The sequence below is a fragment of the Pezoporus wallicus genome, unplaced genomic scaffold (genome assembly GCF_028554395.1).
Source record: "Pezoporus wallicus isolate ANWC-B61680 ecotype Strahan unplaced genomic scaffold, APGP_CSIRO_Pwel_v1 contig_8232, whole genome shotgun sequence".
Lineage (NCBI taxonomy): Eukaryota > Metazoa > Chordata > Aves > Psittaciformes > Psittacidae > Pezoporus > Pezoporus wallicus.
The window spans coordinates 190463-213025 of NW_026637105.1; the positions used below are offsets into that span (position 1 = coordinate 190463).

The following is a 22563-nucleotide window of genomic DNA, read 5'->3' on the forward strand; positions in this document are numbered from 1 at the left end:
CCTCTTCCTGCTGCAAGGGGCGATATTTCGGGATCACCGCCATGAACCTCGGCTGCTGCCGAGGGGAAGGAAATAAGCACTTTGAGAAGCTGGGAAAAGTCCCTCTGGGATCCTTATGGTGGCTTTTTCAAAGTCACCCTTGCTTTTCTCTCCCATTAGAAGTTACAATACGTGGTCACTGCCAGTGCTGACGCTGACCATCCCTGCTCTGCTCCTCGTGATGCTGGGGTCTGCGTTGCTTCAACCCTGCACCAACCTCCCCATGAGGCAGCTGAGAGACTTGGGGGACCCTTAAATCCCTGCCTATGGCTGCAGGCTCCCATCCCACCCTTTCTCCTTCATGCTTCGTGCTCCTTCTTCCCCCGGTCTGGTTTCCCTGTGTGGAGGGTGTGCTGGTGTGCGGGAATGGGGAAGGCTGGCTCTGAGACAGGAGATCTGGGGCTGTGGGTGTGAGCTCTGCCAGTTGCACAGATGCTGTATTTGCTCACACAACAGCTCCGCTTCCCCCCTCCACGTTTTGCCCTGCAGAGCTAGGGTGCACCCACGCTGCCCATGTCTCCTAATCCCCTCCCAGCATCTCCTGTGCCTGGTGCTGGGGATGCAGACATCCCATGTGTGGCTCCAGCCATTGACTAGGGGGTCACAGTCAGGATGAGTCCTGCTGCTCCATTCCATCTCTGCCTGAATTCCCATGGCAAAATGACAGCAGGGTGGCTTTCAATGGCAGTGTAGCGGCAGCTGGTGCCTGGTTCAGGACGGAGCAACGGGGCATCACAGGGTTTGCATTGGGGGTGTTTCCTCTGGATCCTTTCTCCCCACCTCAGGCTTGCATGGAGCAGTGGGTCGGGCTCCACCATGGTCAAGCACCCACCAGCTCCAGCTCCGCAGCAGGCGGTTGCAGGGAGACAGCACAAATCTGCATTTAAATAGGGATATTTAAAGCTGGAGCCGGGTGGGAAGTGAAGGAATCAATTTCCCAAGTGGGAGGGTGGGGTGTTATTTTTACATATGATTGGATACACAGCTTAAATCTGGCCCTAGAAGATGAAGAGGAAACGGGGTGGGGAAGGGAAATCGTGTGCCAGTGCTACTGCTCTGCAGCCATGGGCTCTGGATGCGCTGGGAGCGTTGCTTGTTGGTGCCAGCCCCAGCCCATGCCACGCTGTGTCCCCAGCCCAGCGAGGGTGGCAGGAGGGGCCAGGGACCCGTGTGAGCTGCTGCTTGTGTCCCCATCGGTGCATCCCTGCAGCTCATCGTGCTGCAGTGGTGCTGGGTGTGAAATGCAGATGGGCAAAGCATGGGAAAGCAAAGCTATTGAGTTGTTTGTGGTGCCTGGGGCTGCTCTGCACAAGGATTCATCCAAAGGGCTCGCTGCCCTCAGCTCCGAGCATCCTCTCTGCTCCAAGCATTCCTGCAGGCTCAGGACTGTGCATTCTGGGCTGTGGCTGGCCCTGGGCTGGCTGCGGGATGCTCCCCATGGAGCTGTGCAGCTCCACCAGCAGGATGCTGGCTTTTAGAGGTGGGCATGGGCTCCTATTGTGCTGGCTGTTAATTAAGAGGATCATTCAGAACCACTACTAGTGTAGTGTGTTGTCTTATAATAGTTGCAATTCTGTCTCTGTGCCAGCTTCCATTAGCAACAAAACCCACTTATCTTGTTCTTTCCTATCTCTTCTCTTTATATTTTTATCCTCCCCTCTCCCTGCAAATCTCTCTCTCCTCTTTCTTTCAACTCCCAGCACCGCAGTAATAATTCTACCAGTCGTCATCTGGGTTGACAAAACACTGGTGATGTGACAGCTCAGGGCCGGGAAATCTCTGTTACTGCTCCCTAATTAATTTACTAATTGCATGCGCTGCTTTGGCACAGCCTCGGAGGCAGCAGCGGGGCTGGAGGCCCCATCCTGGCCTTGGGAATGCCTGGAAGTGGTGCCTTCCTTGCACTCCTTGGGCCTGCGGTCATGTGGACACGCTGCTGCTGACCGGGCTGCTCCATGGACGGCTTTTCCATGGGGTGTTGCTCCCTTCCACAGATGTGCTTGTACTGGGGAATGGGGGAAACTGGGATGGAGGGAAGGGAAAAGCTGGATGGAGCTTGTCGGGGTGGCTGGTGTGCCCCACTTCCCCTTGTCTTTCTGCCTCGGTGAGCTGCCATCACTGCCAGCCATGCTTGAGTGAGTGAAGGTGTCATTCCTCTGTTGCACCAGAGAGAAGTATCAAAACTGGGCCATAATCTGGAAGAAAAAAAGCCCTTCCTTGCTTGTCTCCTGGCTGCAAAGGTGGGCATGGGCTTTGCCCTGGTCCCAGGCATCATGTGGGACCTGCCATTGCCTTTGCACTGTGCAAGAAGCAGGAGGTGTCCCCAAAACCTCCTCCATGCCTCCCATCCTGTCAGCTGGTTTCTTCCTCCCTGTTGAAGACTCATCCCCTGTCTCATGTACATGGGAAGGCATGATGGAGGGGAGTGGGGAGGTCTCTCCTCCTGCCAAATCCTTTTAAAACCAATTCCAACTCTAGCCTCCTGGCCAGAGCTGAGGGTTCCCACACAGGGATTTTGGTGGCTGGGAAAGGTTTGATTTGCTCTAGCTGTAAGAGTCAGAATGGAACAAGTTTGCCATGAACTGGTTCAGGATGTGACAACAGCCAAGGGCTGAGTGCTGGTGATGGTCAGTGCTGTCCCTGGAGGTGCTCAGGGCATCGCTGCTGCTCTGGGGACTGTGGCACTGTCCTTGTCGGAGGGCAGGGATGGGTTCCAACCTTCCAAAGTCCTTCCGTTTTCCATCCATCCAGAGCCCCCAGACCCAACTTGCTTTCAATTCTCTGCTGTTTGGGTTGCAGGGCTCCCATCTCCCATCGGCAGCAGTGAGCAGGGGGATGCGCTGTCCTCTGTCCCCACATCTGGGAGCTGTGGCTGTGCTTGGAACTCACCTGGAGCCTGGGAAAACGCTGATTTGTAATTTGGGATGGGAGAGGAGGGGCGGGGAGGGAGGGCAGGAGCTGCTGGGAGCTGAGGCTGTTTGGGTGAATGAGTGATGGTTTGAGGCACGGCGCTGTGCCTCTCAGCAGCTTTTGAAGACTTGGGAAATTTGTCTTTTTGACTCGGCAAGGTGCTCAGGCAGGAAGGGAAATGCATTACAAGTTGAAATGCTTTGAGAGCAGAGGGGAAACATTATGTGATTCAAGCCCCGTTCCTCCCAGCAAGAGCAGCCCAGCGAACACAATCTATTGTATTCTCCACATTCCCCCACCTCCCTGTGCCATGTGTGTAAAAGTCCTTGTTTCCTCCCCGGCTCAGGAACCGGGGTCTCAACCAGGAGCTGGTGGCTGCAGCACCTGCTTCCCAACAGGTCAGGCATCCATTGCATCCAGCCTGGCGCCGATGGATGCAGGGAGTGCCAGGAGGAGCTTGGGGAGAGCCTGGATCCTGATCGAGGATAAAGCCCATTCCTAACCCAAGCATCACGATGCTCCCCCAGCTACCCCCCAGTCGGGTTCTGGCCCTTCAGAGGTGGAAAGGGGCTGGAAAGGGATGAGGGGGTGATGCTGAGCATCCTGGGCACCCTGAGCACCCTGATGCTCTCCTGGCCTCAACCCCAAGTGAGATTTGCCACAGCAGAGGGGCTGCGGGTTGGAGCTGTGCTGTGCTGAGCACACACCAGCCCAGAGGAGCCTGGGAGCCCAGTGTGGTGCATGAGGAGGCGAAAATAGAATCAATGCTGGTTTGCTCATGATAATAAATAGGAGCAGATCGCAAACAGCGGGTAAGTGATTGACAAGTGCTGGTGTTTTAATGTCCTCACAGAAGGCCTGTGTGTAAGTGGGACTTTGCATGAGTAATTCCATACATTTTTAATGGTGGCCCCTGCGGGGGAATCAATCATGCTGTGAGCTGGGGTTCCCTCATGCGAGGGACAGCACAAAGTGATTCTGTTTGATCCGGTGGCACTGGCAGCAGCAGCTCCCTGGGGCAGGAGGGGCAGCATGAGCCAACAGCTCCTATGGCCCTACAGCAAAGTCATCCCGGGACCTCTCCCTGGGAATATCCCTTTGGTTGTGTCTCCTCGGGAGTTACTGGCTGGGCTGGGGTGTCCTGGGAAGGTTTTTCCAGCTTTGCAGGACAAAGTGTCTGTTGTTGGGGGATTTTGCATGGAAGGATTGTGCTCAGCGTGGCTGTGTGTCATCTTCAGTATGAGATACATATGCAGTATGAGAGGCCTGGGGGTGCTGAGTGTCACAGTGGGATGCTCTTGCTGGTGGGACACAGAGACACTGGGGTTGGGTCCTGCTTTGGGATGTGGGGCCTGGCCGTCAGCCTCTCTCCAGGCTCCTGGTTTTTGGGAGCATACCGAGCCTGTGCTCCAGGCTCACCTGTGCACCTCTCCTTGATATTCCTGGAAAGGCTGAGAGACAAGTACCAGTTCTTGGGGGAAAACACACCATTATTGGTATTCTGAATGATCCCGGCGGCGTCCATCTCCGGTGGCAAGACCCTTAATAAATATTAGCAGAGCTCCCATAAATATTAGCAGAGCTCCCAGCGAGCTGCAGAGGAGGGTGCATCTCCCATGGCAGGAGGGTGTCACTTGGAGATCTCGGCCAGTTTTGGGCTGTGTTACCCATCCTGTGACCGTGAGGGATCACAGATAGAATCAAGGCCAGGTTGAACAGGGCTTGGAGCAACCTGCTCTAGCAGAAGGTGCCCCTGCCCATGGCAGGGCCTGGATCTGGATGGACTTTAGGTAGCAGAGGTGGCAGGAGCGTTTTCTGGAAGGGCAGACAGCAGGCATTAACTTTTAGTGATGGAAATGGGGCCCTGCAGGAGCAAAGAGCTAATGTGCTCTGGGTAGCTGCTGAAACTTCTGCTGGGGATACAGAGCACCTCATTTACCAGGATATTTTTTTATGCTGAAATGGAGGAAAGCAGCTGCTCCCTGTACAAACAAAATTAGGGCAAAGGAGGAAAGTAATTTTGTAAAAGAAATAGGGAGATGCAGGGCGAGATGGAAAGGAGACAGATGAATAAACACCATCTACATAGAAACTGATAAAAATTCAATTTCTGCTCACACACATCCCGGGCTAACTCACTCCCTTCCTCTCCTCTTCTCCACACGCTCCAACGTTGTCTGCAGCCTGCGTGCATCCATCTGGGATGTGGGAGGTAAACACAATGATCCTCTTCTGCTTCAACATGCTGCAGAATTTTCTTTAATTATGGTTCTTTAATTCCCCTGGCTCTGGCTTTATGTTCAATATTTTTCCCTTGTAAGCAGCGGGTGCCAGGGTGAGTGTCCCATGGGATGTGATGGCCCCAGTGCTGGGGGCGTCCCTCTGGGCATGACCCTGCTCCTACCACGGGGTTCCCACGGAGAAGGGCTCTGGGATACTTGGATCTTGGATCTGAGGCTGTAAGCCTGTGGGATGAAGGGGAAGGAAAACATTGGTGACTCCAAGCAATCCATGGTACCCACATATCTGCTTTACCTCTGTTCCCAGGACCAGTGTCCCTGTAAACCTCATTCCATGCTCTCCCTGGTGTCTTTCAAGCACATTTAAAGCCTTTAGGTGTGGGTTATATTGAACAAACACCAGGCTCTGGATGCACTTTGAGGTGTTGCACCCCTGGACAGACCCTGAGGACTGGTGGGGTGACATGGAGCATCCTCACGGTGTGGGACCTGCATCATCCCTCCAGGGACCCCACTAAGAGGCCCCCCAGGAGTGGGTACTCTGCTTCCCCCCAGCCTCTGGCTCAAGGGTTTGTGTGGCTTCATGCTCTGCACCAAGCATCAATTGATGCACTAGTGATAGCTGGGAGCAGAGATGGAGGGTGTGGGGCACCCACATCCCCCATGCACACACCCGTGGGCAGAGGCTGAGCTGAGCTGCAGGCTGGTTTCCATAGGAAACCGAGTGGAGCCCAAAACCATACTCGGAGGCACTGGAGGGGCTCTGCAGAGCTGCAGACCTGGGAGCGTGTCCCACCCGGTGCTCCGGGGACACTGATGGCAGTGGCAGTGTGGTGGCACTGGGGTTGCGGCAGGTGCAGGAGGGGCTCTGCTGGTGGCAGCTTGGCTGCGGCTAGGGGTTTGGAGAGGTGGGTTCAGTGATGAAGCAACCTCTGGATGCTCCCCTGACAGTCTAAAATGACTTAGATTGGGTGGTGCGGGGCTCACCATGCTAGGACGTGTCCCTGACCTTCCCACAGATGTGGCCTTGCTCAAAGCTCACCCAGATCATCCCCTTCAGAGCAACAGGGGGGTTGGGTCTATCCAGAACTGGTGACGCTGCTGCCAGAGGGGCTGGGAGGCCACATTTCCCTGGGAAAAGCCCATGGATGAGAGGGGAGAAAGGAGGGCATCATTTTAGGGTCGAGCTGTGGCATCAGCCCTGGTTCCTCAAGGACCAGGCAGGATGCAAAGGAAAAGCTTGCAGGCAGCCAAGTCACACCTTACCCTGCACGCCAGCCCTCCTACACTTCCTCCTCTTCCTACACCTCCTCTTTCTCCTCCTCCTCTCCTCCTCCTCCTCCATGGGCCTTTCGCACGCTGCCAACTGAAGATGCGTTTGCCGTGCTGCACGCTCCAAAAGTTGATAATTCCCCTCCAGGCAACTAAAAGGAGCCTTTTCTCCTCAATCAGCTGTATTTGAATATGGAAATGGTTTTTAATTACTCAGAGTCAATATCATTTTATCACCGAAATGTGTTTGAACGAGGCTCGCCGCACTCGCAGGGCACCTCATAAGAATGCAAATTCACTGTGATTCATGGGTTTTAGCTGGTTGGAGGGCAAGGGATGGTGCTGCCCTTTGAAGGTTTCATTCCCAGGTTTCTGACAGGCACAAAATGTCACATCCCCTTCTGCCACCACGGGTGCAGAGGCAGACAGGATGTGGCAGAGGCCACAGGCCCAGTGAGGACATGGGGACCGTGCCTGCCCCTTCCCATGCACGGCTATCCCTGGCTTGTCTGGCCCTGGACATACTCGGGGTCAGCTCCACGCAGAGCTGGTGACAGCTCAGCAGCATCAGAGCCCCAGCTATTGTCTCCTGATTAATCTGCTAATTATGTTCTGCTTTCATCCTGGGGCCTGGGAGCAGTGTGGAAATGTCAGGCTCTTGCTTGTGCCCCAGGTTGCTGGCAGAGTGACAAAGGCAAAGTCCTGGAGGAGCCACACATAACCTGGCTCTGATGGCTCTGGCATCACCATCACCTTGCTGTGGTAATGGTGATGCTGGGAGCATGGTGGTGATGGGACCATGGGGCCGGGACTGAGCTGCTGCATCTGCCACCGGCAGCCCTGAGCCTATCTTTTTGCCTCAATTTCCCCTATGGCAGGAGCTGAAAACATCCAGATCCATCTGAATCCATCCAGATCCAGACCAGTAAGCCCAGTTTATGGCTTACTGGGAGGTACTGGGGAGCCAGCCCCCTGTGGAAGAGGCCACCAGAGATGCTAAGGGGGACAGGGGATGTGGCCATGCAGCTTCCCAACATTCAGATCCGGGTTTTCCTGCTGTGAAAAGCCATCAGGTGCCAGCATTGAACGCAGCAGGGCTGAGCAGCCAAGATAACATCCTGCTGACGGGCTTTCTGCAGCCCTCATGTATATTAATCCAGATGAATATTCATGCAAGGTTCCTGCTCTCAGTGGTGACTCGTGTGCAGTGTGATCCGCCTGAGGTTTGGGCACTGAAATGGCCCTGTTGGCCAGAGGCTGCAATGGGGCAGCCCCGCAGTGGGGTGGGGGGTGCAGGGGTGGGTGTGAGCTTGCTCCTTGCCAGGCTGCTCCAGTCTGGGAGGACCTTCCAGCACGCTATGATCCAGAGGGATTTATCCTCGCCAAAGCCCCAGGATGGAGCAGGGCTGTTCTGAGGCGTGCGGAGGATCCAGAGGTAGAAATCCTGCAGGTTTCCCATTTGCTGGCTTCTTACTGATGCTGTGCTCATCCCTCGACCCCACAGATCCAGAAGGTAGCCCCTGCCCCCTCACCCAGCAGAAATTATTCCAGTCATTGCACTGCTCTGCTGTGTTCCAAGGCATCATCTCCACATTGGCACAGATGGACACGGATCAGCCCTGGTCCATCCTTCAGCACACAAAAAGCCTGGAAAAATCAAAATGAAGACCCTGAGCTGAAACCAACCTTCCTGGGCACAACAGCCATGTCCATGAGCCTGGGAGCCACTTGAGATTGGGAATTGGCTGCGCCATGGTGGCAGCGCTCCTTGGTCTGTAACAACACCCAAATGACATTTGCTTTGGAGCTTATTCACATCCTTCCTCTTGTGCTCATCACTCGGGCTTCCCTCGCTCCTTTGCTTTTCTCCCTGCGCCATCAGCTTCATGTGAAGGTACCTGGAGGGGTGCAGTGGCCGCGGGCAGCCGGAATGGGGCTGGTCCCTCCACCCTGGTGATGGGCTCCTGGCACCTGGTAGAGGCTCCTCGGCCTGCACTTGCTGCCTCTTCCCATTAGAGAGGATGCTCCTGCAAACCAGACTTCCCTGTTTATCCCTGCTTTTGTTTTTCCACGGGAGCGATTCACAGTGAAGTTTATGGGAAGCGGTTCAGACAGGTGGCTGCCTTCTGCTGCTCCTGTCCTGCTCTGAGCTTCAAGCCAAGATGCTCCCGCTGAACCCTTCTGCAAAGCTGCTGCTTGGGGGAGATGAGCCCTGGGCTGGGGCCCATCTGAAGCCATAGGAGCTTGGGGGCATCCCCACATTCTCCCAGCCAGGAGCTGGAGTCAATCTCTTCCCTGACTCCTCATCCAGGGCCAGGCACAGAGGAGCTGTCACCTCGGCATTCTCCCCTGTGTCTCATTTCTGTGCCAAATGAAGGGGAAATAAGAGTATTGGAAACCCAACCATGCCGGTGCCTTGGGAGCCCCTGGCTGGTCCCTGCCCTGTGCTGCCTGTCCCGGTGATGCCTGTGGATGCTGGCAACTGCAACGGCAGCGCCTGTGTGATGATTGTGGCGGCACCGGGGGCCTTGTGTCAAACTGGCAGGTTATTATTGCCTTTAATGGCCAGATCTAATTCCCATCCAGCAGGCAAAGCCCAGTGTTCCAACATCCACACATGCAGGCACTGCTTTGACTCTGCCCTGCTCTGATCTCCAACCCCCCTGAATCCACAGCACTGCTGAGGCTGGGTGCCCTGTTCACTGCTTTCCCCATATCCCATCTCATTGAGGGGAGCAGGATGAGGAAGACTCTGGGTGCTCACACCCATCAGCCAGGGATATGCTTCATTTTTGCTGGGGGGTCTCCAGCTACTTCCTGAGCACTGGCAGGGTGCTGATAGGGGCTCAGCACCCCTCTTGACTTGCTTTGGGCCAAGGGTATGGCTGGCAGTGGAGCTCCCACTGTGCTTGGGGAGGTTTGCAGGGATGCAGCAGCAACAAGCAGCTACAGAGAGCACCCAGTTGTCCTGGTAACAGTGGGTGCCTCCAGCTCCTGCAGCTCAGTGCCGCAGGCAGGGTCCCACTGGAGGCCGAGGAGACTTTTGTAGATGCTGGACAGAGCGGTGCAAGCCAGGCTGTGCCACAGCTGGCACCGGGGTCAGGGCAGAGCATCCCGCTTTATATCCAGCATCGTGCCCTACGTGGCTTGCAGGGCAGCGGGAGCTGGTGACAAGCAATGTGTTTGGGAGTCTGTCAAGCACGCAGACCTATTCAGCATCAGAGTGTGGCCCAGAGAGCTGGGGTTTGGGACCGCTCATCTCCTGAGCTGCAGGCACTGCAGTGATCTGGATTTGCAGAGACGGGCTCTGGAATATCCTCCAGTTATGTCTGAGCTAATGACGCTTTCCTCCCTGGTATAAAGATCAGCCTGAGAAACCGGTGTGCTTGCTTTCAGCCTTAAGCCAGAGGGATCCAGTGCCTGTCTGGAGACACTGGGTTGGGCATCCTCAGGCTGCAGGGGAGCACTGGGAAAAGGGAATGCCAGGGAAGGAAGAAGCACAAAGGTCTTGAGTGGATACAGCCCTGCAATTCCAGCAGTGCTGGGCTGGATCAGGGCTGGTGCTGAGCTACAGATCCCCAGGGTAATGAACAGTGGTCATGAAGGTGCTTCCTGCTACTGGATTTCTGCCTTGAATGGAGGCTGTAAGGGGCCAGCAGCGACCTGTGCACTGCAGGTCTGACACGGTGCAGGATGTGGCCGGTGGAGGTGGACAGGCTGCAATGGGAACATGCTGCATTGCCAGCACCATGGCAGTGAGGCTGTGCTATATCCCACTGGGCTCCCTGCTGCATGGCTGGGGCTCCGTGGTGGTGACACCCCATCTCTTCCAAGCCAGACCTCCCTGTGCTCCTGGTAGGCTCTGCCCTGGGCAGGATCCAGGCTGCAGTGCAGCCTCTGAGCCAGCTGCTCTCTATCGCCTGTGAACCACCAGGTTTACCCCATTTAAGCACAGCTTTCACATGGGAAACTGCAGCTCTGCAGCCCCCCCAGACACCACTGTGCCTCTGGGAGTCTGGGGTCCCTGTGTCACACACACCTGTGCTATGCTTGTGCAATCAAGGGGTGGCCCCATTTCTGACCTGCTGCAGCTGCTCCAGCTCTCCCTGCATCCCACATCCAAAACATGCCATGTCAAGGCCTCCACCTGTGTGTGCTGGCAGCGAGCACACGTACCCCACACAGGGGAGTCCATACACGTGCATGTGCCCTCCACATCATCCTCCCATGTGCACGTGTCCCTCAGCAAGCCCCAACAGCCCCACATGTGTGCACACATGAAGAACGCAGCCATGTGCATGCAGACACGGCCCAGTGCCGGTGTGTACATGAACCAGTTCACGTGTGTGCCTGCACACGCCAGCCACACGCATGCACAGCCTCCAGCAGCATCAGAACACCCGTGTGCACGTGTGTGTGTGCACCACGTCCATGTGTGTGCGTGTACGCCCCCCCCCCAGCGCTGCAGCATCCCGGGGGTCACCTTCCCCCCCCCCCATCCCGGGGTGCCGGCCGGGGGGGGGGCACCCCCGCTCCCCCTTCCCCTCCCCACCGCTGTCACCGGCGCATGCAGCAAGTGCCCGAGCGGCGCGCGCCGCCGCCTCTCCCCCCCATCTCTCCCCCCCCCCCCCCCCGCCTCCTTCCCCTCCCCTCCGCCGCTACCGGGGCCCGGCGCGCCCGCTCCCGGCCCCGCGCGCCGCCGCGCTCCCCCGGGCGCGCCCGGGCACCGGCAGCCGCCGCCGCCGCTCGGGAATGGCCATCCCGCTGCACGCCGCGCCGCGCTGCTGACGGAGCGCAGGTAAGGGCGGCGGCGGGGAACCGGGACCCCTCCACACCCCCGGTGCACCGGCACCCCCCCCCCCCCGGGTGCACCGCCCCCCCCCCCCCCCGTCCTTCCCGGTGCACCGAGCCCCGATGAGCTCTGCTCTCCCCGCCCCCGATCCGCGGCGCAGCGGGGACTGCGGGATGCGGCGGCCGGTGCCGCCGGTTGGCAGAGCCCCGGTTCCGCTGTGACCCCCCCGCCTTTCCAGCCCCGGGGCCAACTTCCCTGCCCCGGTGGTGGCTGGCGGGGGACGGGAGTTGCAGCCGCGCCGCGGAACCGCCGGTGCCCGGTGCTGGCAGCGACACCCCCGGGGCGGCCCCGGCCCTCCTGGAAGTTGCGCGGGGCTGCGGCGGCGGCGGGGCGCGCTCGGTACCGGGGCTGGCTGCGAGCGGCGGCATGGCCAGGGCTGCCGGTTCTACCCGTGGGTCTACCCGGGTCTACCCGGTTCCGCGGTTGGCGGTCCTCGCTCTGATTGCCGGTTCTCCCGGTTGCCGGTCTTCCTCCAGAGCTGCATCCCCCCCCTCCCCGGTACCCGGTTCCTCCCCGTGGCTGCCGGTTCCACCCCTGTAGCATGTTCCCCCTTCGGTTGCCGGTCCTCCCCCTCGGTTCTGCCGGTGGTGTGTCGTCGTCGTCTCGTCCCGTCCCCCCCGTCCGTCTGTCGTCCCCCCCCCCGCTGCTCCTGTTCTGCCCCGGTTGCCGGTCCCTTCCTACAAGCAGTGTCAGGGCTCCGGCAGCCCTACATTGGTCGTGATGCACGTGTGTTGGTGGGCACATACATGTTGCTGGGCACACATGTGGCACCACGGTGCCGTGGCATGTCATCCAGAAAGGCCACAGCTGCGTGCTGTGCCAGCCCTGGCGTGGGCACACACGTGTGAGTGCTCTCCCCACGCCATCACCCATGCCATTGGGCCCGGGTTTTGGCATGCACCAGGAGTGTGGGCCCACGTGTTGGCAGCGGGTGGTGTTGCAGCTCTCCCTGCGTGGGGCTTTGTGCAGTGCTGGTGGTGGGGACCCTTCGTGTCACGGCACCTGGGCACTGTGGGCACCCAGCGTGTGCCGGTGTGGGCACATGAGGCATTCAGGTGGATCTGGGGGGAGCTGGGAATTGCTTCCCTTCCCCATGGGACCTGGGGTGGATGGTGGGAGGGGTGCCACGTGTGCATGCGTGTGTGTGTGTGTTGGTGCAGGTCACTTGTTGAAGCAGAGGTGCGTGTGCACTGTTGCCTACATGGTCGGTCCTGGGGGCTCACGGCAGCGCCGCGTGTGAACAACCCTTTGCTTTTCTAGGTCATGTCACTGCTGCCTGTGCTGGATGGCGCCTGGCAGCCAGGGACGCTGGGGACGTGAGAGGTGGCCCTAGGGTGGCTGCTGTGGCACAATGTCTGGTCGGGGTTTCTGGATGGGTGCTGCTGATGGCTGTGGAGTCGGTGGCATGGGGCTGGCACTGAGCTAGAATGCTCCCAGCGGGTGGTGGGGTGGTTGTTTGGGACTGACCTGTCCCCCTTTGAAGGCGGTGGCTGAGCCAAGGAGGGCTCATGGGGATGGAGCTGGCTTGCGGGAATCGCCCCAGTGCCCATGGGGAGGAGCGGGGTGACGTGGCTGTCGTCACTGTCACCATCACCCGGCTGCTTTCCAGCCACCCTCATTGGCACCCGTGTCTCACCGGGGTTCGTTACCAGTGGCACGGATGGCAGCAGGGGCTGGAGTTGGCTGTGGGGCAGTGCAGGAGCCTGGCAGCAGCTCCTCTCCAAGTCCACCCGGCTGTTTGTCCAGCCTTGTCACTAAGCCCTGCTCCGAGCCGAGTCTGCATGCAGCCAGGCTCCTACGGATTTTGCTGGAGAGAAAACGGATCCGGCACTGGCACCATGGGTGACCAATTGCTCTTCGACCGGCAGCCATGTGGCAGAGGGGCTCCAGCACTGCCTGGGACACGCTGGCTGCTCTTCCCAGCTGCCTCCAGCTCTTCTTGATGCCTCTAAGGACCTCTGGCCGTGCAGCACAGCACCTCTTCCCAGAGAGCTGCAGTGGGATCTGTCCTCCCCGGCACGCTCAGCAGCTGCGGGAAGCCCTGTCCTGGCACCAGCTCCTGCGCAGAGCACCGAGAATAGATGGGTCTTCCTTCCCCTGGGTTGTAACCAGCGCTGCCACGTCCCCATGACCCATGCTGGATGGGGGCTGCAGGATGGGCTCCCCACATCCCCCTGCCTGGAGGAAGATGACGCTCAGCCAGACGGATGCACAAACCGTGGGACAAGCTGCTAGCACAGCCCCCGGGGCTGGGCTGCTGCAATGCCTCGATGCTTCCCCACGGGAACCTGGATGCAGGCCCTGCAAACTCATTTCCTACCACGGAGCCATCCTCTAACGGGGACAGGGCTGGGTCTGAGCCACGCAGTCTGGCTGCCAAACGTCAGAGGCTCTGTAGCTCCTCAGTGATCATGAGGGCCACTGTGTCCCCCCCTGCTCTCATCCCATCTGTTTGCTCTTGATGTTCCCCAAGAGCAGGATGGAGCCAGGCCCCTTCTCTTCCTTGGGGCAACTTTGGAGGCTCCTGGTGGATCTGGGTTTGGAAGAGATGGTGGGTTACGAAAACCGTTCCCCTCGAGTGAGCACACATCCACCCTGCGACCTGTCCCCCCAACTGGATCCCTCCTGGGCCATCCCTTTTGCAGGATGGAGCTGATGGAGAAGGAGCCACATCCCAGCGACAGGGAAACTCCTTGGAAGCAGCAGGAGCAGCTCAGCTACTGCAGCCCCTGCGGGTGCCCAGCTGCAAGGGGGGGCTTTGCCTCCAGGGACTCCAGTGGAGGGGGAGGCAGCACATGCTGTTCCCTGGCACAGCCTAATCCCGGATCCCGGTGGAGGTTTCCGTGTGCTGTCTCTCGGCCCTGCTTTTGGAGTGGAGTTTTACCAACAGCAGTTAAGTAAAATAAATAAACTGGCCTGTGCTTGCCAGTGCGAGCGGGGCTGAGGTAGCTCCTGGCAAAGCAGCACCATTAATTACAGCGCAGTGCTGCTGCCAGCCTGCCCGCGCCAGAGAGCCGGTGGCAGCACTGGGGAAGCCAGAGATGGAGAGCATGGAGAAGCCAGAGATGGAGAGCATGGAGAGAGGGAGTCATGGAGCAGGGCAGCGGGGGGGGGTTGCTGTGCCGCAAAGGGAGGGAGCAGCATGGATAACGCTCTCCCTTCTGAGGGCCGTGTGTGGATGGAGCCCACGTGTGATCACACGTGTGCGTGCGCACGCCTTGCAGGAGGATGGGGTTTGGTGGGTGAGGGGAGGGATGTGGTGGAGTTGCTCTGGTGATGCTCACAGTGATTGTTACTCGGTAGAGCTGCGGTGTTGGTGTCGGTGCTGGATGGGGTTTGGAGCTGGGGGTCAGTGTGGAGGCAGCCTTGAGCTTCCCAGATGCCTTTGAAGCACTCGTGAAGATCCTGGTAACTGGAGGTTGAGGACAGTCCTGGCGGGAAGAGCTCGTTCTGGTGCTTGCTCCTTGGCATCACTGCTGGGCAGACAGGGATGGAGTTGGTTTCATGGCCCATTCCTCCCCACATGCTGTAGCCTGTCAGCAGGAAATGAGGCTTTTCCAGCCATAGCTCAACACCCAGGATTGTCCAGCCCTTCCTTACCCTCATGCCTTTGGCCCGAGCCATCTTTGTGTTAAGAATTCTCATGGATTGTTTATTTTCTACAGCCTATTGAAAGAACACTGTTGAGTTAAAAAGCGTGTCTCTCAAAACCCAAATCCCTTTTACATTGCTATTAATTATTTCTCAGATTATTAATGCTAGTGGGATTTAGTGCTGTCTGTTTATCACTTTGGGGTTGGTTGGTTGTTCCTGGCTGTTCCTGGTTGAAGAAGGGTGGCTGCAGGCAGGTGGAAGCATGATGGTCAGGAGCTGACCCCTTCTGTGCCAGGATGATGGAGCTGGACCAGATCCCTGCCAATATTCCTATTCAGGAAAAGCATCTTCAGGGAAACAACCTGTTTGTGCAGCATGATGTAGAGCAGTGCCTCCTCCTGTCATGCTGTGGTGAGGGAGACAAAAGCCCTGCTCGGATTCAGCTCTGTACCGGAGCCGGGAAGGATGCGATGGCAGTGATGGAGCGGGACCATGCTCTGATGCCTTGGAACAGGGAGTCTGGGATGTCACTTCCACACGGCTGCTTCCCAGCTCTTGTGATGACTCTTTAAAAGCTTTAATTAACATCCCACCCCCTCCCCGCACCGGGGTGGGGAGTAAAGGCAAATGGAAGGTGCTGGAGCGGGTGTCTACAGCACACGAGTGTGCCAGGCTGTGCCAGCCCTGCTTCGGTGCCATCACGATCCCAGCGGAGCAGCGCCCACTCTTGCAGCAGCCCAGCGAGGCAGTGGGATGCAGTGGGTCCTGGGGGCAGTCAGCATCCCGCATCCCACCATGGGCAGTATTTGCCAGCAGTGCTGGCGTGCAGTCACTGTTGATGGGTGTGTTATTTCCATGCATGGACCAAGGCTGTTTGGGAGGCAGAGGGGTGACGGGCTGTGGTGCCCTGGCACCCAGCGAGGCTGGGCTCACCCTTGCTGGACCACACGATGGGACACTGCAGCGTGCAATAACTTCACCATGGTGCCAGGTCAGGGGTGCCGGTGACCCCATTTGGGTGACTTTGGTGCCCCAGATGTTAAGTATCTGTTAACATCTTGCAGCTCAGCAGCTCACCCAGCTTGCAGCTCGGTGAAATGTTTTCACTGCAGCAGCAACAAGCGCTGCAGGGAGCGGGGCTGGTGCTGAGCGAGCTGGAGCAGATCTGAGCTGCTCTTCACAAGCCCTGGCCTTTGGTAGAGGCACTGGCACGGTGCCGGGCTCCTGGACAGCCGCAGCCCTGGCAGAGTTTTGGGGTGGGGGGAGGCTCCCCATGGTCCAGAGCAACCAGGGTTTAAAGCATGGGAAGCCCGGGGTGCTGGGGCAGGGCTCTGCTTGGCCTTGCCCATCCCCAGTGAGCTTTCCAGCAGGCTGGGCACCGGCAGCAGGGAGGGATGAGCGGATGGCGGTGCTGGAGCATCCCTCCTCACTGCTCCCGGGCGAGGGAAGCAAACACCATCTTGTGTCCCTGCCAGGCTGCGGGAGCCCCAGGAGCTCGCTGCAGAGCGGCAGCGTGTCCCTGCCTGACCTCCTCCTCCTCTGCCTCCTCCTCTTCCCCCTCCTCCTCTTCCCATCCTCGGCTCCTGGAGCAGTGGAGGGCTGTGACTCTCCAGGGCATCCCAGGTCCTTGCTGCGTGCTTGAGGAGCATCAGTGGGGGGTCCTCATGGGGCTCCCCTCTCCAGCTGCCCCTTGCCTCCCCGCTGGAGCTGCCTTCAGTGAGGGGTTTCCTGGTGAATCCCCTGGGGTCTGTCAGTGTTGGACGTGGCTGTAGGACAGGACAGGGGGCTTTTCTTTTGCCCCAGATCCCCCTGCTTACATCAGGGTGGTTCTGCCTGGATCCTGCCGCAGGAGTGGCTGCTCCCCCTGGCTCCATCCCAGCCCCTTTCTCCCCAGGCCGGTGTCCTGCTGGCAGGGGCCGGCTGCCGGCACGGATCCCCACGCTGCCAGGGCAGCGGGAGCCAGCGCCCGCCTGTTGCATGAGAGCAGAGTTATTTTTAGCTGTAATGTGCCTGTCGTGGCTTCGGCGCAGGCTCTGCTGAGGCTCAGGCTCCCTCCCCGCTGAGCATGGGGGATGCCCTGGTAGTGGTGTCTCAGCCAGGGGTGATTTGGGAGCAGGAGATGGAGAAGAGCATCCCTGTGTCCTGTCGAGTGCTCGGCATCCCCCACATACGGCTGGGATAGAGGGGAGCAGGGACCTCAGTGAGTCTGGAAATCAGCTTCTGGAGTACCATCCGTCCCCTGTGGCCATTCTAAGTGTCCCCTGGGCTGTCCCAGGCACAGACTGGCACGGCAGAGCACTGCCAACGCACACGGTGGCCTCGGCCTCTGTAGAGCCACGCTCCGATCCTGTTTAATAAGGCCACTGAATGCATTATTTTATTAATGAGTTATTAAAAAGCCATCCTCAGCGATGCTGCTGCGTACCCGGCGTGGTGCCCAGGAAACATGTCCTTTAACCACTGATAGCCCTGTGCCAGGGTCTCACTCGCACTGGGGGGACACCATGCTGCTGGGGTGCCTGTGTACCCCCAGCACAGCGCCCTGGCCTCCTCTGTGAGCCTCTGGCCTGTCCCCGTGGTGCTCTAAGGCACCAGCAATAGCTACAAGGCTTTTTATAGCCCTGTCTGGGCAGAAGCTGTTTGGTGGCTCCTTGTCCGGGTTATGTTTGGCTGGCTCCTGAGGGCAGGGGGGTCACTGTGATGGGGGACCCTCAGTGTGGGGTGCGAGCTGGGTCTCTGTCTGGTGTTTTTTGGGTGACATTCCCCATGCTGCATGCTCCCCACCCCAGGGGCAGCCTTGGAGCAGCCCAGGAGACAGAGCAGGGGCTCCCGATGGCTGTCCCCTGCCTGCAAGGTGTGAGGTGGGGACATGGGCCACACCACTGACCCCCTGGACCAGCTCCACACTTGGACCCACAGCGGGTGCCTCCTAGGAAGCATCCATGTGTCTGCCTATCCGTCTGTCTCTTCTGCAGGGCAAATGCCATAGGATGACCGCTGCTGGTCCCCTCTTACTGGCTGTGATATCGACTCTCCTGTGGCTCACGCGGGGCTTCGACCCCGCTCCCAGTGCCTGCTCTGCCCTGGCCTCCGGTGTCCTCTACGGCTCCTTCTCCCTCAAGGACCTCTTCCCAACCATCGCCTCCGGCTGCTCCTGGACCTTGGAGAACCCCGACCCCACCAAATACTCACTCTACCTCCGCTTCAACCGGGAGGAGCAGGTCTGCACCCACTTCTCGCCCATGGTGCTGCCACTCGACCATTACCTGGCCAACTACACCTGCGACCCCCGCGGCGAGGCTGCCAGCCCCCCGCCGGCCACGCGGCGCCCCGAGGACGAGCAGGAGCAGGAGGAAGCGGAGCTGGAGCTGTGCGAGGGCGCGGGGCCCTTCACCTTCCTGCACTTCGACAAGAACTTCGTGCAGCTCTGCCTGGCGGCCGAGCCCGAGGCTGCCCCGCGCCTCCTGGCCCCGCAGGCGCTGGAGTTCCGCTTCGTGGAGGTGCTGCTCATCAACAACAACAACTCCAGCCAGTTCACCTGCAGCGTGCTCTGCCGCTGGCTGGAGGAGTGCCTGCAGGCGCCCGGCGCCCGCCGCTGCGGCTTCACGCACGCCGGCTGCAGCTGCCAGGCCGAGCCCCCGGCCGCACCGCGGCACAACGGCACCCGGCACGGCCCCCGCGGCCCCGCCGCGCCGCCCGCCACCGCCTGCTGCCCCACGGACCTGCGCTCCGGCGATGCCGACGGCCTCGACCTGCCCGACGCGCGGCACGGTGAGCGCGGGGGGGGCACCCCGGCTCCGTCCCTGCTTCCCGGGGGGTGCCGTGGATGGGGCCTGCCTGGGAACGCTCCCGGGGAAGGAGGGTGCAAAGCGGGTGCTGTGCGTGGAGCAGGGAGGCTGTGCCACGGATTGATCCTGCTCGTGCACGCTCCCTATGGGAAGAGGGTGCCAGTCAGGTGCTGTGTGTGGAGAAGGGAAGCCATGCAATGGACGAATCCTGCCTAGAGCAGAAGGATGCAAATAGGGTGCTGTGCTTGGAGCACGGAGGCCATGCAATGGACGAATCCTGCCCATGCACGTTCTCAGGGCAGTGGGGTGCGATGGCCAGGCTGGGTGGAGCTGCCCCTTGCTCTGTCCTTGCCGTGGTCCGGCTGGCACTGCTCCGTGCCATGCCAGTCCCAGCTGCTTGCCACGGCTGCTGTGGCGCAGCCATCACGGCACAGGGCTGCTGCTCGCCTCGCTGCTCGCCCGGGGCAGAAACCCTTTCACTCTACATTGGTGGAGACCTGGAAAACAATTTGCAGGTAAAATGACCCTTTCCAGTGGCAAATTACCCTTGACTGCTGCAGCCCGGGCGCTTGTTATTCCAGGCAGGAAGTCGCGGCACAGCGCGGCCGGGCTATTAACCAGCCGGAATGAAGCCATTTGCTTGTTACGGAACCTCAAGTGAAGATAAAGCAGCCGTGCTCTCGTGGGCACTGAGGTTGGGCTGCTTGTAGCAGGGGCCTGTCTCTTCCAAGTGCTCCCTTCATCCGTGGAGCATCTCTGCCGAGGCGATGCAGGCAGTTTGGGGCACATCTGGCCAGACGTTCCCACTCTGTCAGTGCTTGGTGATGCACAGGGAGGAGTGATTCCCAACTGTGCTGTGTAGGGTCTTTACCCAGCAGCTTAGGCAGTAGTGATGGGCTGTGGGTGTATATATAATTTCATTGGGATTTAGCGTTTATTTCAGGAGCTAAATGTCATTATGGGCAGATCCCCTGACTAAATCCATGGTCTGTTACAGCTGCAGGGTTACAAATCGCCTCATCCCGAGGGGAGCTGCTTGAGCTGGCTTTATTTATTCTGTTTCTTCCTTTTTTTCCCCCTTCAAATGCAACTCCACGTGCATGATTAAGAGCTCAGTGTTGGGTCCAAGAGCCATTCCCAAGGTCAGGGGCCTGACAAGTGTTGTGCATGCTGCGGGCTTCAGGATGCCCCATTCTTGTCCTTCTCAAGGGGTTCTGCACCTCTCCACAGGTGGTTTGGTGGGGTTAGCAATGCCAAGCACGGCTCAGAGAGAGGATGCTGGGCTGGGTGATGGAGAGCAGGGTCCCTGCAGACCTGGTGCGCTTGGGCACTGAGCTGCTTGCCACCTCCCTGCAGGCTGGCACAGCAACTGCTGCGATGGTGAGAGCATGAACTCCCTGCTCCTTCCCCACACCACATTCAACATTCCATTAAAACCTGGAGGAACAGTGCTCCTGCGGTACTGGAGCTGCAAGGGTAGTGTGCTGCCTTGGCCACCCCGTGTGCCACACTGCTGCCACCCGGTGCAGCCCCTGCGCTGGGGTTTAGCCTGCATGGCCACACTGGGCATGGGGCCGGAGCACAGAGCACCCTTCATGGTGGCAAGGGGGGGTCTCGGTCTCCCCCCGGTGCCCCATGGCGTGGAGAATGGTCGCCTTTCAGGGGGGTGGTGGCAGCAGGGCTGAATGGTGCCTGTGAGCGGAGCCTTGGCGGGCACCCAGCGCTGATCTCACCGGCTTCTCCTCCTCTTAGCGCCGCAGTCGCGCAGCGACGTGGGGCTGGCACTCACCCAGCTGCTCCTCAGCCCCCCCTGCCAGCCATGGCCCCCTCTGTGCACCGGGTGTCCCATGGGGATAGGGAGATGTTGGAGCTGGGGAGCCCTGGTGCAAGCACAGCGCTGGGTCCCTGTGGGCAGAAAGCATGGACGGGCATGAGGATGAGGTTGAGGCTTTGTGGCCTAATGTTGGGCCTCTTGCAGCCATGTGTTAGGGATAGGCCCCCACAGAGCCCACAGTGCTAAGTGGTTCCAGCTCTGGGCTGCATTGCCCCAAACCCATCACCCTTCAGAAACCAATCCCCAGGGAGGTGATGAAGGATGCGACTGTGGGTTGTGGGGACACAACTGGTCATGGGGGACACCCTGATGTCCCCAGGAGAACAGCCCTGCCCTTGCAGCCCAGGCACCATGCCATGGTGAGGGGCACTGGGGACCCCCAGGAGAGATGTGGGAGCTGGGCGCGGCCACAGCCACCCTGCAGCGACAGCCATGGATTTAGTGCTCTCTGAAGGAAATTGAATTTGGTGCCTCTGTTGAACACCGCCCGGGAGAGCTCCCTCGTATATCCTTGGGATTTATGGGTTTCCCGGGCACTCGCTGTGATGTGCATAATCCTGCTCATGGGGGTGAGCAGCTCTATGGGGACCGCCTGCACATGGAGCAGGATGCACAGGGGGGAAGGAGCTGGGGGTGACAGCAAGGGGTCCATGCAGGGGTTATGCTGGTTGAAGGCAAAAGTCAGTGAATTTGGGTCTTGTTGATGGCTCTAATAGGTGTCAGTGCAGGCAGCGCTCCCCTCCTGGGGCTGGGATCACCTCTGTGTGTTACAACAGGAGCTGCAGCATGCCCAAAGCATGGCTGGGGGCTCCCCTGCCCATGGGTGTCCCCATGTCACTGCCCATCCATCCCCTGGGGACATCACCGCACTGAGTTCGGTGAGGTGGCTGTGCCATCCCTGGCTCTGTCCTGGCTGTCACCGCAGCACTGTGCCCCTGGCACGCTTGGGGGGCACATCCATGGTGCCTGGGGGAGCCCCTGCTGTTTCCTGTGGTTCACAGCAGCTCCCCAATGTCCTGTGCCCAGGGACAAGGGCCCCTGCTGCAGGGCAGGGGGTGGCCTGGGGCGGGGGCCCTCTTGCCGAGCCCTCCACGTGCCAGTTAATTTCACACCAAGTGCTCTTGATGGATCGGTTGTTATTTTTGGTGAGCCGAGCCATAAATTTGTGCCACCTCACTGCAGCAAGCTGTACAGAAGGGATGGGAGAGCACCTCTGCCCAGCACAGCGGGGACACGGCACCCCAGGCCATGCTCCTGCTGCAGCCCCTGTGATGGGGGATGATGTGTCTGGGGGAGCTGTGACACATTTTGGGGGGTCTATGAGTGTGCTCACCCATGCTCAACCGTCTCTTGCCCTTGGGGATGCCACACGGTGCTCAGTGTGGGTCAGGCATCCCTATATCCCTCTGCAATGTCCCTTAACCCACTGTGGCCTGTCCCCATCCTCATCTCCATCCCCTGCCTGCTCTCACAGGAACACTTCTCTCTTCCAGGCAATGCAGTTGAGGAGAACCAGAAAGTGAAAACCCAGTGGCCACGGTCAGCAGATGAGCCGGGTGTCTACATGGCCCAGACAGGTACCAGCGCAGCCCCAGCACAGCACACTGGTGGCAATAGGCTTGGTAGCCAGTGGTGATGGAGGTGGAGTGACTCCCTTTGCTTCCCGCCTGCAGAGTGACTTGATTTGCTCCACTGATATGGTTTTCCTTTACGCCTTCCTCTGAGGCTTGTAAAGCAAAGGACAAAAATCCATTATTAATTGTTTCGTTCAAATGTATTTATTTGGCAAATCCATCGGGGTCACCTGAGCGTGCTGTGTTGTCCGTCCGTCCCCCCCCCCGCCACCTTGCTTTATGGTCGGAGGGCTCAGAGGTGAGCACAAGATGGATTCTCCAGCACTCCGAGGGCTGTGCTCCATGTGCCTGGCGTGCAGATCTCCTCCTGGCCACACTCAGGTGCTCAAAGGGGTCCTGCCCCCCTGGGATCTGTGTGGGGTGACCCCAGTGGTGACCCAGTCCAGCCCCAGTGTCCCTG

General features: G+C 59.3%; 1 protein-coding gene across 12 annotated transcripts in view; it reads left to right on the forward strand.

The window, feature by feature from the left end:
- The window catches only part of ADGRB2 (adhesion G protein-coupled receptor B2), an 80811-nt gene that overhangs the window by 43576 nt on the left and 14672 nt on the right, over nucleotides 1–22563 (forward strand). For 5 of the 12 annotated variants that reach the window (XM_057403429.1, XM_057403432.1, XM_057403430.1 and 2 more), the window contains exons 1-3: nucleotides 12726–14205; nucleotides 17883–18678; nucleotides 22023–22106. In XM_057403429.1, coding sequence (XP_057259412.1) covers nucleotides 13960–14205; nucleotides 17883–18678; nucleotides 22023–22106 — 1126 coding nt within the window. In that variant the 5' untranslated portion in view covers nucleotides 12726–13959. Of the gene's footprint in view, nucleotides 1–11142; nucleotides 11260–12720; nucleotides 14206–17882; nucleotides 18679–22022; nucleotides 22107–22563 lie in introns of those variants that run through there. The other 7 variants (XM_057403433.1, XM_057403438.1, XM_057403439.1 and 4 more) reach the window with 5 other exon arrangements.